The 12,599-nt window shown below is 42.0% G+C and overlaps 1 protein-coding gene across 1 annotated transcript; it reads left to right on the top strand.

Annotated features, from left to right (window-relative positions):
- Window positions 1-2,705: 2,705 nt before the first annotated feature.
- LOC111955955 (terminal nucleotidyltransferase 5A) lies at window positions 2,706-11,876 on the top strand. Its single transcript, XM_023976346.2, has 2 exons — window positions 2,706-3,189; window positions 10,028-11,876. The coding sequence occupies exons 1-2, from the start codon at window positions 3,034-3,036 to the stop codon at window positions 11,051-11,053; spliced, it is 1,182 nt and encodes a 393-aa protein (XP_023832114.1). The 5' UTR covers window positions 2,706-3,033; the 3' UTR covers window positions 11,054-11,876.
- The last annotated feature ends 723 nt before the right edge of the window (window positions 11,877-12,599 follow it).

The raw sequence follows: 12,599 nt of genomic DNA, 5'->3' as shown, positions 1-12,599 counted from the left end.
CAGGTGTTATCAAGGTGGGGTCCGTAGACAGGAGGGGTCCCGGGCAGCAGGTGTTATCAAGGTGGGGTCCGTAGACAGGAGGGGGTCCGCGGGCAGCAGGTGTTCCACGTGTTGTGGAATACTACTACTAACAACAGATTCAATTAATGTTCTAATAAGGTGCAATACATTGTAATATTTTGAATCTATTAATTGATGTCCTTGACCCTGGGAAACCTGGGCCTGGAGGCTTACTGGAGTATTGTATCCATAGAACTCCACCAATTATACATTTCTCAACTCAATACCAAAATGTTTTTTTTTTCTTTTTACATATCATTAGTATATTTGGATAGAAACCACTCTAAAACTGTTTGAATGATGTCTGTGAGTATAACAGAACTCATATGGCAGGCAAAAACCTGAGAAGAAATCCAACCAGGAAGTGGGAAATCTGAGGTTTGTAGTTTTTCAAATCTTGGCCTATCGAATACACAGTGGGAAGTGGTCATGTTGCACTTCCTAAGGCTTCCACTAGATATCAACAGTCTTTAGAACCTTGTTTGATGCTTCTACTGTGACGTGGGGGCGAATGAGAGGGGAATGAGTCAGGGCTCTGGCAGAGTGCCATGAGCTGACCACGCACGTTCACGTGAGAGCGAGCTCTGTTCCATTGCATTTCTACAGACAAAGGAATTCTCCGGTTGGAACATTATTGAAGATTTATGTTAAAAACATCCTAAAGATTGATTCTGTACTTCGTTTGACATGTTTCTACGACCTGTAATATAACTTTTTGGACTTTTCGTCCGTACTTTCCGCTGGACTTGCACGCACGTCGTGAGTTTGGATTTGTTTACCAAACGCGCTAACAAAAGGAGGTATTTGGACATAAATGATGAACTTTATCGAACAAATCAAACATTTATTGTGGAACTGGGATTCCTGGGAGTGCATTCTGATGAAGATCATCAAAGATCATCAAGATCATCAAAGGTCATCAAAGGTAAGTGAACATTTATAATCTGACTTCCGTTGACTACACAACATGGCGGATATCTGTTTGGCTTGATTTGTTGTCTGAGCGCCGTACTCAGATTATTGCATGGTTTGCTTTTTCGGTAAAGCTTTTTTTAAATCTGACACAGCGGTTGCATTAAGGAGAAGTTTATCTAAAGTTCCATGTATAACACTTGTATTTTCATCAACATTTATGATGAATATTTCTGKAAATTGATGTGGCTCTCTGCAAAATCACCGGATGTTTTTGGAACTACTGAACATAACGCGCCAATGTATACTGAGATTTTTTGACATAAATATGAACTTTATCGAACAAAACATACATGTATTGTGTAACATGAAGTCCTATGAGTGTCATCTGATGAAGATCATCAAAGGTTAGTGATTAATTTATCTCTATTTCTGCTTTTTGTGACTCCTGTCTTTGGCTGGAAAAATGGCTGTGTTTTTCTGTGAATAGGCACTCAACTAACATAATCGTTTGTGGTGCTTTCGCCGTAAAGCCTATTTGAAATCGGACACTGTGGTGGGATTAACAAGAAGTGTATCTTTAAAATGGTGTGAAATACTTGTATGTTTGAGGAATTTTAATTATGCAATTTCTGTTGTTTGAATTTGGCTCCCTGCACTTTCACTGGCTGTTGTCATATCGATCCCGTTAGCGGGATCTCAGCCATAAGAAGTTTTAAAGCTGTAACAACAAAACATTATTCTGCCCCATGACAAAATGTAGAAGTGTAGAAAGTGTAGAATTGCAAGACATTTGCTTGAAAACTGCTAAATGTTCTTTCCGATGCCAAGAGGCGGGCCTTTAGAATGTTTCTTTCCAGGGCCCGAGGCTTGGTTCATCTGGCCATGCACTGCCTGGAGTCATAGTAAAATGCCTTTATTTGATCAAACTCGAGTTCTGATGAGGGTGTCCCTGATTAGTTTGCAATCAAAATGGGGCCCCGGACCCAAAGAGTTTGAGATCCACTGCATTATAGAGTGTGAGGTTGCTGGCTGGTCAGGACAGTTTTGAAAAGTGTGAATGACCGGTTTTCAATAAAGACATGATGGAGATACAGACTGGGTTAAATTATACTGTAACAGAAACAAATGTTTTCCCCTACTTAAGTGAAAAGAAATGCAGGCTTATAATTCACAATAACCAGAGTAAAGGCTCTAGTCAATCTGCATCACTAAAGAGTTAATGATTGCGCTAGAAATGGTAAGGTTGTCTAATTTCCGTTTGAGCCAAGTTGTGGAGAATGCATTGTAGTGTATGTAGTGTTAACCGGAATGCATTCTCCACAACTGCTGGAACATTGCCTAGTTGTCAATCGCGCTATAAAGCGGATCTTCAGCGCTACTGACTGAATAGAGCCCTAACTCTATCATTCTAGAGTAGACAGTTAAATTAATTGTTGTTCTTATGATTAAATTGTTGTTGTTGTTGTTATTATTATTATTAGTCTATTACATGTCTACTCACTCTACAGAACAGAAGATGCGTTTGCCAATAGACAGTGTAAATAGCCCTCTAATGCGTATACTAAATGTGACTGAAGTATCCAATGACAGCAACAGACTGGTCTCTGCTGACGCAAGGGAAGTGGGTGTGTGCGCATGGCCGCTTGTAGTCTTCTGTGTGTTGAGGTACGTCTTCATAAACCTGCCAAACAGCCAATCAGGACGCTTATGTTAATCCCATTTTCTTAAAACCCGTCAATATGCCTCTAGCTGGATTACAGCTAGAAGTGTATCACAGCGCAGCAGAATTTTGGAGATGCCACACTGTTCAGTTTACGGGTCTATGATTTGCATGTGCAGAACTCTCTCGGATCTTCAGCCTAGATTGTTTAGAAACTTCTGTTCTAAGTGAATCTGAGAAGCGCAAAAGGAGCGATTTTGTTTGATTTCTTGTCGATTTAAAGTTTCATTCCAACTTCAAAAGAAACACTTATTTGGGGAATTGCTTTGGTACTGTCCATAATAGCCTACATCAACTAAACTACCAAATAATTGACTTATTTTCCAAATCCCATCGTCATGTCCTCCGGGGATGAGTCGGAGCAGAGTCGGCGGTTCTGTGTGTTGTCTTGGGAGCAGGTGCAGAGGTTGGACTCTATTCTCGGAGAGAGCGTCCCTATTCATGGACGCGGAAACTTCCCGACGCTCTCTGTACAGCCTCGGCAGATAGTCCAGGTGAGATAACGGCTTTGGTCTGGGCAGTTCTGGAGCGCATGCAGCCCGATATTGGGAAACGAAACTTTTGTCTAGCCAAACTCATCTCATATAGCTGTTATTTTACATTATTTTAAATAGTTCAATATTTATCTAATTCAGTCTCATCATAAAGTGCTTTAGTGAATGAATAGGCAACTCAGGAATGTACATGAAATATATATTTTTTAAACGCACGAACGCTTGCACACTTTTACTCAGGTAGTCTACACACGCACACACACAGTACATTAAAGTCGAATTTGATAGGTAGGCTAAGAAAAGTGTAAGGAAAGCAGTGTATTTTGGTAGCATTCCAAGGCTAACCATGTCATCTTTGTGTAATATCATAATCTAGACCAGTCTCATTTCTCAGCACTGTGGCTGAGAATAAAARGCTCCAATATTCTTCAATATCAGGTCAGAAAACATCTGTGAATATGATTATTTGCCAGTCATGTTGGCATGCTCATACACTGAATTTTTACAATAGCCTACTCAAGGTATTGGAAATATACTGGGATGCCTTGGTAGCCTACATTTGAATATCCACCCATTGCAGTGAATCATGACTTATGAATCATCATGAGTGACAGTCATGTTATTTACATTTACTTTAACAGACAGGAGGAGATCTCAAGGAGCAGATGATCTAATGCTTTAACTGTCATTTTCCACTTTCTCTTTCCAATGCTTCTGCGACCAGAAATTTCATTGGTCAAGGAAACCATACAACTTTTACACAGGGAGAGACAGTAAGGTACATTGAATTATAATTGGCGGAGTATAGAGACGTTGAGAATGTAAAAGATTCCTCTCCAGTCTCTTTCATTAATGAAACGAATGCTTGTGATCTGTATTAATAGAGCAGACCTATGTGAAGGATGTATGCTCTATCCATGTTGTTCATCAGAGAAATCCCCTGGCTGGAAAAGTCTACAGTGGTCTCTGGCTGGCCATGCAGCTCCATACCATCGGCAGTAAGCATTAGTGCATATCTCCAGTAACGTTTTCCCTTCCTCTCTCTCTCTCTCCCCCCTGCCTGGAAAACCAACCGATCCAACCCAGGACCTAAATAAAAAACGTCTTCATACAGCCAGAAATGTGTTCTTCGGGGTGTTCCACAGGGCTCTCAATAGGGGGGTGTTGATTGAAAAGCTGTCATCTAGATAACATCTGTTTAGTGTGCGGCTCCATATTGTTGTGTGTGTCTGTGTGTGTCYGTGTGTGTCTGTGTGTGTCCGTGTGTGTCTGAGCCGTGGGAGGTGTAAAAGAAAAGTCTCACTGTTGGTGATTTAGTTCACACGAGAAGTCTCACACTTCATTTAGTGCAGTGGATTGTGGGTAGATAAGCCAACATTGGGTTGACAGTTCTGAGGAACTATAAGCCAACATTGGGTTGACAGTTCTGAGGAACTATACTATAGGCCTACACACACACACACACACACACACACACACACACACACACACACACACAACACACAACACACACACACACAAACACACACACACAACCACTAGGAAGGTCGGTGGCACCTTAATTGGGGAGGACGGATTTGTGGTAATGGTTGGTGCAGAATTAAGTAGGTGGAATGGTATCAAATACATCAAACAAATGGTTTCCATGTGTTTGATGCCATTCCATTTGCTCCGTTTCCGGACATTATTATGAGCCGTCCTCCCCTCCGCAGCCTCTTGTGACACACACACACTAGCCAGTAGGCCTACCCAGTGGTGTTATACAGCCGAGATTACATATCCAGACATTGAATGTGTTTTAGTGTGTCCGATCAGATATTACTTAATGTTAACAGTAGGGTGGTAGAGGTAGAGCTAGGGGGCTAACCTGTTTTACTTGGCTTGGCCACCCAAGCAAAGGGAACACACTTTTTCCAGGTTTGCTCGAATCTAATTCAGGGTGTAGATTCTAGAATAGAGTAGAATACAATAGAGACTGACTGAGTGCACAGTAGGGCAAAGCCTGAGGAAGATCTGGTTTCGTTTTTGTTTGTTGTTTCTTCATCCCTGCTCTTGTTTCACCATTGTGAGCTTACTGGAAGTGAGCTCGACTTTCCCGGGTGACGGCGATGGCTTCCATTTCTGGGKCAGGATGGGGAAACTGGATTTGTTAGTCAGTCACTCCAGTAACAGGGGCCTTAGAGGGTCAGGACTCTTGACAAGGTTGACATGGTATGAGTAGACCCTCAACACTCACACACTCACACACCACAATACTAGCCCAGTCACCTGGTTCTGTTGTGGGCCCTGCCAGATTGTAAGCCAACTCCTCTGTCGGTCTATTGTTGGTAAGACTCAATGACATGATGACACCACACGTCTCCACAGATAGAGTAACAGGAAAGGAACATATTTTGGGCTTACACTACAGTGTATAGCTCTGTTAGTCTTCTACATATAGGCGTGTGCTTTCCTGTTGCTGGCTTTCAAGGAGGCCATTGCGAGGAAATGCCAGCTGAACTCAACATTCTCTCTCTCTATGAGGTAGAATATTTTTTTAATTTAACTAGGCAAGACAGTTAATAACAAATTCTTATTTACAATGACGGCCTAGGAACAGTGGGTTACCTGCCTTGTTCAGGGGCAGAACAACAGATTTTTACCTTGTCAGCTCGGGGATTCGATCCAGCAGACTTTCAGTTACTGGCCAAACGCTCTAACCACTAGGCAACCTGCATCCCCAATAAATGCTTTATCACCAGTCTAGTTTTATTAATGAATACTGTATCACCAATTTAGTTTTATGATAATAAATGCTATATCATCAGTCTAATTTCATGATAATAAATACTGCATCATCAGTCTAGTTTCATGGTAATAAATACTGTATCATCAGTCTAGTTTCATGGTAATAAATACTGCATCATCAAGTCTAGTTTCATGGTAATAAATACGTAACATCAGTCTAGTTTCATGGTAATAAATACTGCATCATCAGCTAGTTTCATGGGAATAAATACTGCATCAGTCTAGTTTCATGGTAATAAATACTGCATCACCAGTCTAATTTAATGATAATAAATACTGCATCATCAGTCTAGTTTCATGGAATAAATACTGTATCATCAGTCTAGTTTCATGGTAATACATATTGTATCATCAGTCTAATTTCATGATAATAAATACTGCATCATCAGTCTAGTTTCATGGTAATAAATACTGCATCACCAGTCTAATTTAATGATAATAAATACTGCATCATCAGTCTAGTTTCATGGTAATAAATACTGTATCATCAGTCTAGTTTCATGGTAATACATATTGTATCATCAGTCTAATCATGATAATAAATCTGCATCATCAGTCTAGTTAATGATAATAAATACTGCATCACCAGTCTACTTTTATAAATACTGTATACCAGTCTAGTTTTATAAATGAATGCTGGTTCAGGTGCCGTGACCACCCACAGCAAGGCAACTAATTCAGCCCTGAGGAAAACCCCATCATCTGTTCCTGCTAGCCTACTGACAGTACACTGAGTATAGTATGACTGGGCTGTCTCTGCTWGCCTTCTGGGCTGACTGGACCGGATGCCAGGGTCATAGACTACTGAACATCTCATTCATTTACTGATGCCATTTACTTGGCTTGGCTGGGTTTTTCTGTGACTCTCTGTCCAGGCCAGGCAGTGCTATAACTGGTGTCTAGGGGACCACGGGGTTTAGCTGGCAAACGGCTGTTTCTGACTCTGTTTTCCCACTAAAATAATAAAACACATTCAGGCTGCAGTCAGACTGAAGGTGAGTTACAAATGGCAGCCTATTCCCTATATAATGCACTATGTAGGGAATAGGGTGCTATTTAGGAGACACACAGACTGAGGTAAATGGACTACTAGAGGAAACCCGCCAGACTGGAGTAGGAATGCAAAGAGACTGTACATAACGTGTCGCCAAGACATTGTCAACACCACACCGTCTGGTCAGTTTGTGGCTTTTTTATAAGTCTCTTGCTTCTCCTGGTCGACTTCGAGAGGAAGTGTCCCCCCTTAGCTCAACTTCACCCGGTGCTTGTTGCGTAACGCAGGAATGGAATGACTTGCTTTTGGAGAGGTAGAAGAAAGGGCGTTACTTCTTATTTTGGGAGACCGTTTTGTGTTAAGACATTATCAGGGGGTCATACGTGCTTAATGTAAGTCTTACACGTCATTATAACCATGTAATGCATTACACCTGGAGGCATTCGGGTTGACCTATTACATTCAGTTAGACCTACTTGTCATTGGACTCAGTAACATATCACACAGCCCATATTAAGGACAATTATTTCCTCCTCATTGTTTGTTTCAGGCTAGCAGTATGTATAACTATCTTAATGGTATCATCATGGGTTGATACTTGATACCCAACCCTATGTTTGGTAAGGCAGTTATTACTGTTTATTATCATGGATACTGCTTGTAGCTTAGTCAAACCTAATTCCAATATACGTACATATGTGTTCATTGAAGCATATATTCCAGTTTCTATGAATCATTGATTATTCCACGAGGACTCTGGGAAATGATTCATATATATTCTGGTGTTTGTTTCCACAGAAAGAAGGAAGAAGCCTTTAATATTCTGGATGTTTTTATTAGTGACCATCTGTCCAGAGGTCGGGTTACCAATAGAAACAGATTGCCATGCTCACTGGAACACAGCACAGATGAGCACAGCAGGGTTCCATAAACTGATTTTATTGCTTACTCAATTCTCTGTTATTTCCGTCCCTAAAAAGGATTGGCTTTGAAACTCAACATTCATTTTTTCTTAACCTTTAGTTTACGTTTTGAACCTTTTCCTCAATAGACCTTTTCATGGTGGTGTCATTGTTCATTGTGAGTACCACTACCCATTCCCTTGGAACCCTGTCAGTAGCTATGGACCATATTCATATTCTTCAATCACACAGTGACAGTGTGTTTCTGGGCCTGGGTAAAGGAGGCTACAATTAAAGGCCAGGAAGGATTTTGCAAGAGTTTTGGCAGAGAGGGAGACAACACATATCATGCATGTCTCAATTTGTCTGTTTTTGGTCTGTCTTTGTTTTTAGGTTGGTAGGGAGGAGGCCGTAACCTTAATTCATGAATGGGGGAATCTAGCTATGTTAAGTCAGACTCGGCAGGACACTCCTTTCCTGGCATAGTGGTGAAGCCAACATAACCTATTTCCTCAGGCACAACTTTGTTTGCGTGTGTGTGTGCTTGTGTGTTCCCGAAACAAACGTATAGGCTCCCCACTTGGCACAGACGTCAATTCAATGTCTATTCCACGTTAGTTCATTGAAATTACGTGGAAACAAAGTTGATTCAATCGGTGTGAATCAGGCAGCATTGTACTGAGGGCATTTCTATCTTGAGCTGGTTAAAACCATATTTCATTGTGGGTGGTGACTGATGCAGATATCCACTTTGTAATGAAATGGTGGCACTGTAGCACAGTTGTGGACAACAACTGCATAAAATAGGTATTTTGATAGTAAAGAGAGTTCGTAGCTTATGTTGTTATGCTTATCTTATGCTTAAAATGGTGAACTTGATCCGACCTGGAAAGGGAAATAGATTGTATGTGGTTGTGTACATATACAGACTAGATACCAGATACCTTTGAGTACTTGGATCAGTGTCTGGATAAAGATACCAAGTGTGTGTACTTGGTAACCGTGGTCATGCCTGTTAAGTATTGTCCCAGTTTCTTGTTTTCCTCTTTGGAGTGTTGTAACAGTCAGTCTCAGCTGCCTTGCCTTTAGCTTCCCTTAACTCCAGGATCCACCCCAGATGGTTCTGTTCTGTGACCCAATACGCTCATGAACCATTTCTTTACCAAGTACAGTATGCTRTTGATATTACGACATAGGGAAAATATGTTTTCAGTATGGCGCAATCATACCAGAGTTTATAAGTTCACAACCCAACCCCATTTGTCTACGTTTCACAGATGTGTAATGTTTCTTTTAGATAACCTGCAGGTCAGCTGGGTTTCCTCCAGAAGTTAGAGACAAAAGACATGCACTGGCTTGCTGTGTTCCACAGAAAAATCTCTGATTCTCCATGCATTACAATCAGAGGCTGTTCATTTCTTCAGTGTCACATCTCTCTGCGTGAGAAAAAGACAGACCTTTGTCTTTTAAGAATGGCAATAAGAGTATATGAACAAATTAAATGTCTGTGCATTGCAAAAAACAGAAACGGTTCTCACAATCTTTTGATAGTAATGATTACATTTGCTATTCCATGTTGTTGCTTGTCTCTATTCTCATCCACACAACAAATGATTGGATRCTAGTATTTTATATTTACTGTTATGAGCATACGCTAAAAGCAAGGTGAACCATTCCTTGATTGAAATGTAAATAATACCATTTTTTTTTTAAAGTGCCAGTGACCATGAAAGTTACGTTTCAACTTGCAGTGGCATGCATTTTCAGTGCATAGTTCTTTGAATGAATCACCCTAGTTTGTATGGATATCTCTCTCTTAGATCACTAACATATCTCGGCCGCAGATCACTCATAGATAACGCTCAGGTGTCAAACTCATTCCATGGAGGGGCATGTGTCTGTCGGTTTTCACTCCACCCTTGTACTTGATTGATCAGTTAAGGTCACTGATYAGGTAGGAACTCTCCTCACTTGGTTGTCTAGGTCTTAAAATTAAAAGGAAAAAAACTAAAACCATGGCACCCCTGCTCTATCAGATCACTTGAAAGCAACAACAAAAAAATACGTATTTGATCGGAAAAGAAAATTGACAATAAAATGCCCTAATAATACTTCTCAGATCACTCACCCATGTTTCTCTCTCTCTTCTGTGCAGGTGGTTCGGGCGCGTCTGCAGGAGCGTGGTGTGGTGGTCCGGGATGTGAAGCTGAACGGTTCAGCAGCCAGCTATGTGCTCCAYCAGGACACTGGCCTGGGCTACAAGGACCTGGACCTCATCTTTGGCCTAAACCTGACTGATGACAAGACCTTTCGTGTGGTCAAAGATGTGGTCCTGGACAGCCTGGTGGACTTCCTACCTCCGGGGCTCAGCCGTGTCTCGCCCATGACCCTCAAAGAAGCCTACGTCCAGAAGCTGGTGAAGGTGTGCAACGACACAGACCGCTGGAGCCTGATCTCCCTCTCCAACAACACGGGGAAGAACGTGGAGCTGAAGTTTGTGGACTCTCTGCGGAGGCAGTTTGAGTTCAGCGTGGACTCGTTCCAGATCGGCCTGGACTCACTGCTGCTGTTCGACCGCTGCTCAGAGACGTCCATGTCTGAGAGCTTCCACCCCACCGTGGTCGGAGAGAGCATGTACGGGGACTTCCAGGAGGCCCTGGGACACCTCCGCACCAGGACCATAGCCACGCACAGCCCTGAGGAGATCCGGGGAGGAGGACTGCTGAAGTACTGCCACCTGCTAGTGCGGGGGTTTAAACCGGACTCAGAGGCTCATATGAAGCTGCTGCAACGCTACATGTGCTCTCGTTTCTTCATCGACTTCCCGGACATTGGCGAGCAGCAGCGTAAGCTGGAAGCGTATCTCCAGAACCACTTCAACGGCATGGAGGACAAGCGCTACGACTGCCTGGTGACGCTGCGGCATGTGGTGGACGAGAGCACCGTGTGCCTGATGGGCCATGAGCGCCGCCAGACGCTGGCACTGATCTCGGCGCTGGCGCTACGGGCCATGGCAGAGCAGAACGCCATCCCTGCCCTGGCTAACATCACCTGTTACTACCAGCCGGCACCTTACGTCAGGGACGTCAACTTCAGTAACTACTACATAGCGCGGGTCCAGTCGCCCATGAGTAACTCTTATAGTAACTCTTACCACAGAACATGGCTTCCTTGCAGCTGAGTGATGTGGATCAGTGTAAGAGGACTATGTTGTATGTTGTGTTTTTTAAGCTTCTAGTTTCTCTGTTTTAGTCTCAAATGGTACCCTATTCCCTATATAGTGCAGTACTTTACATGACCAGGAAACTATATAGGGATAGGGTACCATTTGAGACACACCCTCTGTCTTATGGTAACGTGAGCTCAGCAGTTTGATAGAGTACTTTGCTCAGTCCACCTGTAGCAAAATGGGTTCTTGTGGGAGACTTGAGGACAAAGTCCAATGAGGACCAAAAAAAAGGAAACATTTGTATTGAATTGTATCTTTTTGCCAAATCTTCAACTGCAACCATTCCCACTAAGTTTTTCAATGAATACTGCTGTAAATCTGATTTGAGACGTTGTTATGATGTTTTGTTAGGGTTTTTTTCTGAAGCGTTGGCTTCTTTGTTATATGTATGGTGAGGACTGGTGGTCTATTTTGATGTATGGAAAATGGTTGAAATGTGATGGAATAACTTTTCATCCTCCCAGTCGTGATGAGGGACTTTAAGTGTATTTGGATCCATAAAAGGAAATATAAGAAACCAGAAATCTGTATTCTGTTCTGACTGTGGTTTCAACTGATCTTTTCATTTGCAGATGTAAGGACCAAATAATACCATGTTTGTGTAGCGTGAAGAAAACAAAACAGACTTTTGTGATTCTAAGTGCCTGAAATACCAACCGACATCTTAAAGGAGTTTACTCTTTTTGGATCTTTTTCACCCAGGTTACTGTACATTTCTCGATCCAGGGTCAGGGTACTTMTTTTTCAAATAATAAAAAAAGGTACAAAATGGAAACATTGGTATTATCTCTTTCTTCCTCTATCGACACATTCATAATGGTTTCAGACATATGTTGTATATGTGATGGATGTATAAAACACAAGTATCTAATAGGTTACAGATCGTCCCTTTTGAATGACAAGACAGACACAGACATGCAGGGCAAGCAGGTGGAAGGGTCTGTATGACTTAGCAGAGGCATTAAAGGTGCAATCTGCAAAATGTATAGCTGTTTAATTGTCATTTCAATTAATGGTATACCCACTGACATACCCCATCACTCAGCTTTAAACAATTTTAGGGTTGCTGTTTGTTGAAACACAAATTAGCTGTGGCTTTAAATCTGCTTAAGTCTCCTCTCTCTCCTACTGTATCATGCACTAGGGTGTCCCTTCAATAGAAATATAATCTATTCTTTCCATTTCTATGATCTCATCAGTCTGACACCAAGGCCCTAAGACACACAAACACTTCCGTGTTCTGTTCTGTTCCCACCCCCTCAAAGTTACCATGGGAAACTKAATCAATCCCCTCTGCCCTCRTAGCCATCCATACATTAGCCATATAGTTACGCCTGCATGTCATCCATAATATCTAATGAGGGGTTTCCTGTATCATTGGAAAGAGGGGGGAAAAGAGATGGCTGTTGCCTGTCTTGGATGAGTTGTATTCTGTGTGTTTTGGCTGACCAGGCAGCTGAGGGCCAGGCTGTCAGATTGAGAAGTTTGAGGTAATATT

This window comes from Salvelinus sp. IW2-2015, linkage group LG31 (genome assembly GCF_002910315.2).
Source record: "Salvelinus sp. IW2-2015 linkage group LG31, ASM291031v2, whole genome shotgun sequence".
Lineage (NCBI taxonomy): Eukaryota > Metazoa > Chordata > Actinopteri > Salmoniformes > Salmonidae > Salvelinus > Salvelinus sp. IW2-2015.
The sequence above is the reverse complement of the archived record's forward strand: the minus strand, read 5'-3'. Positions and strand labels throughout refer to the sequence as shown.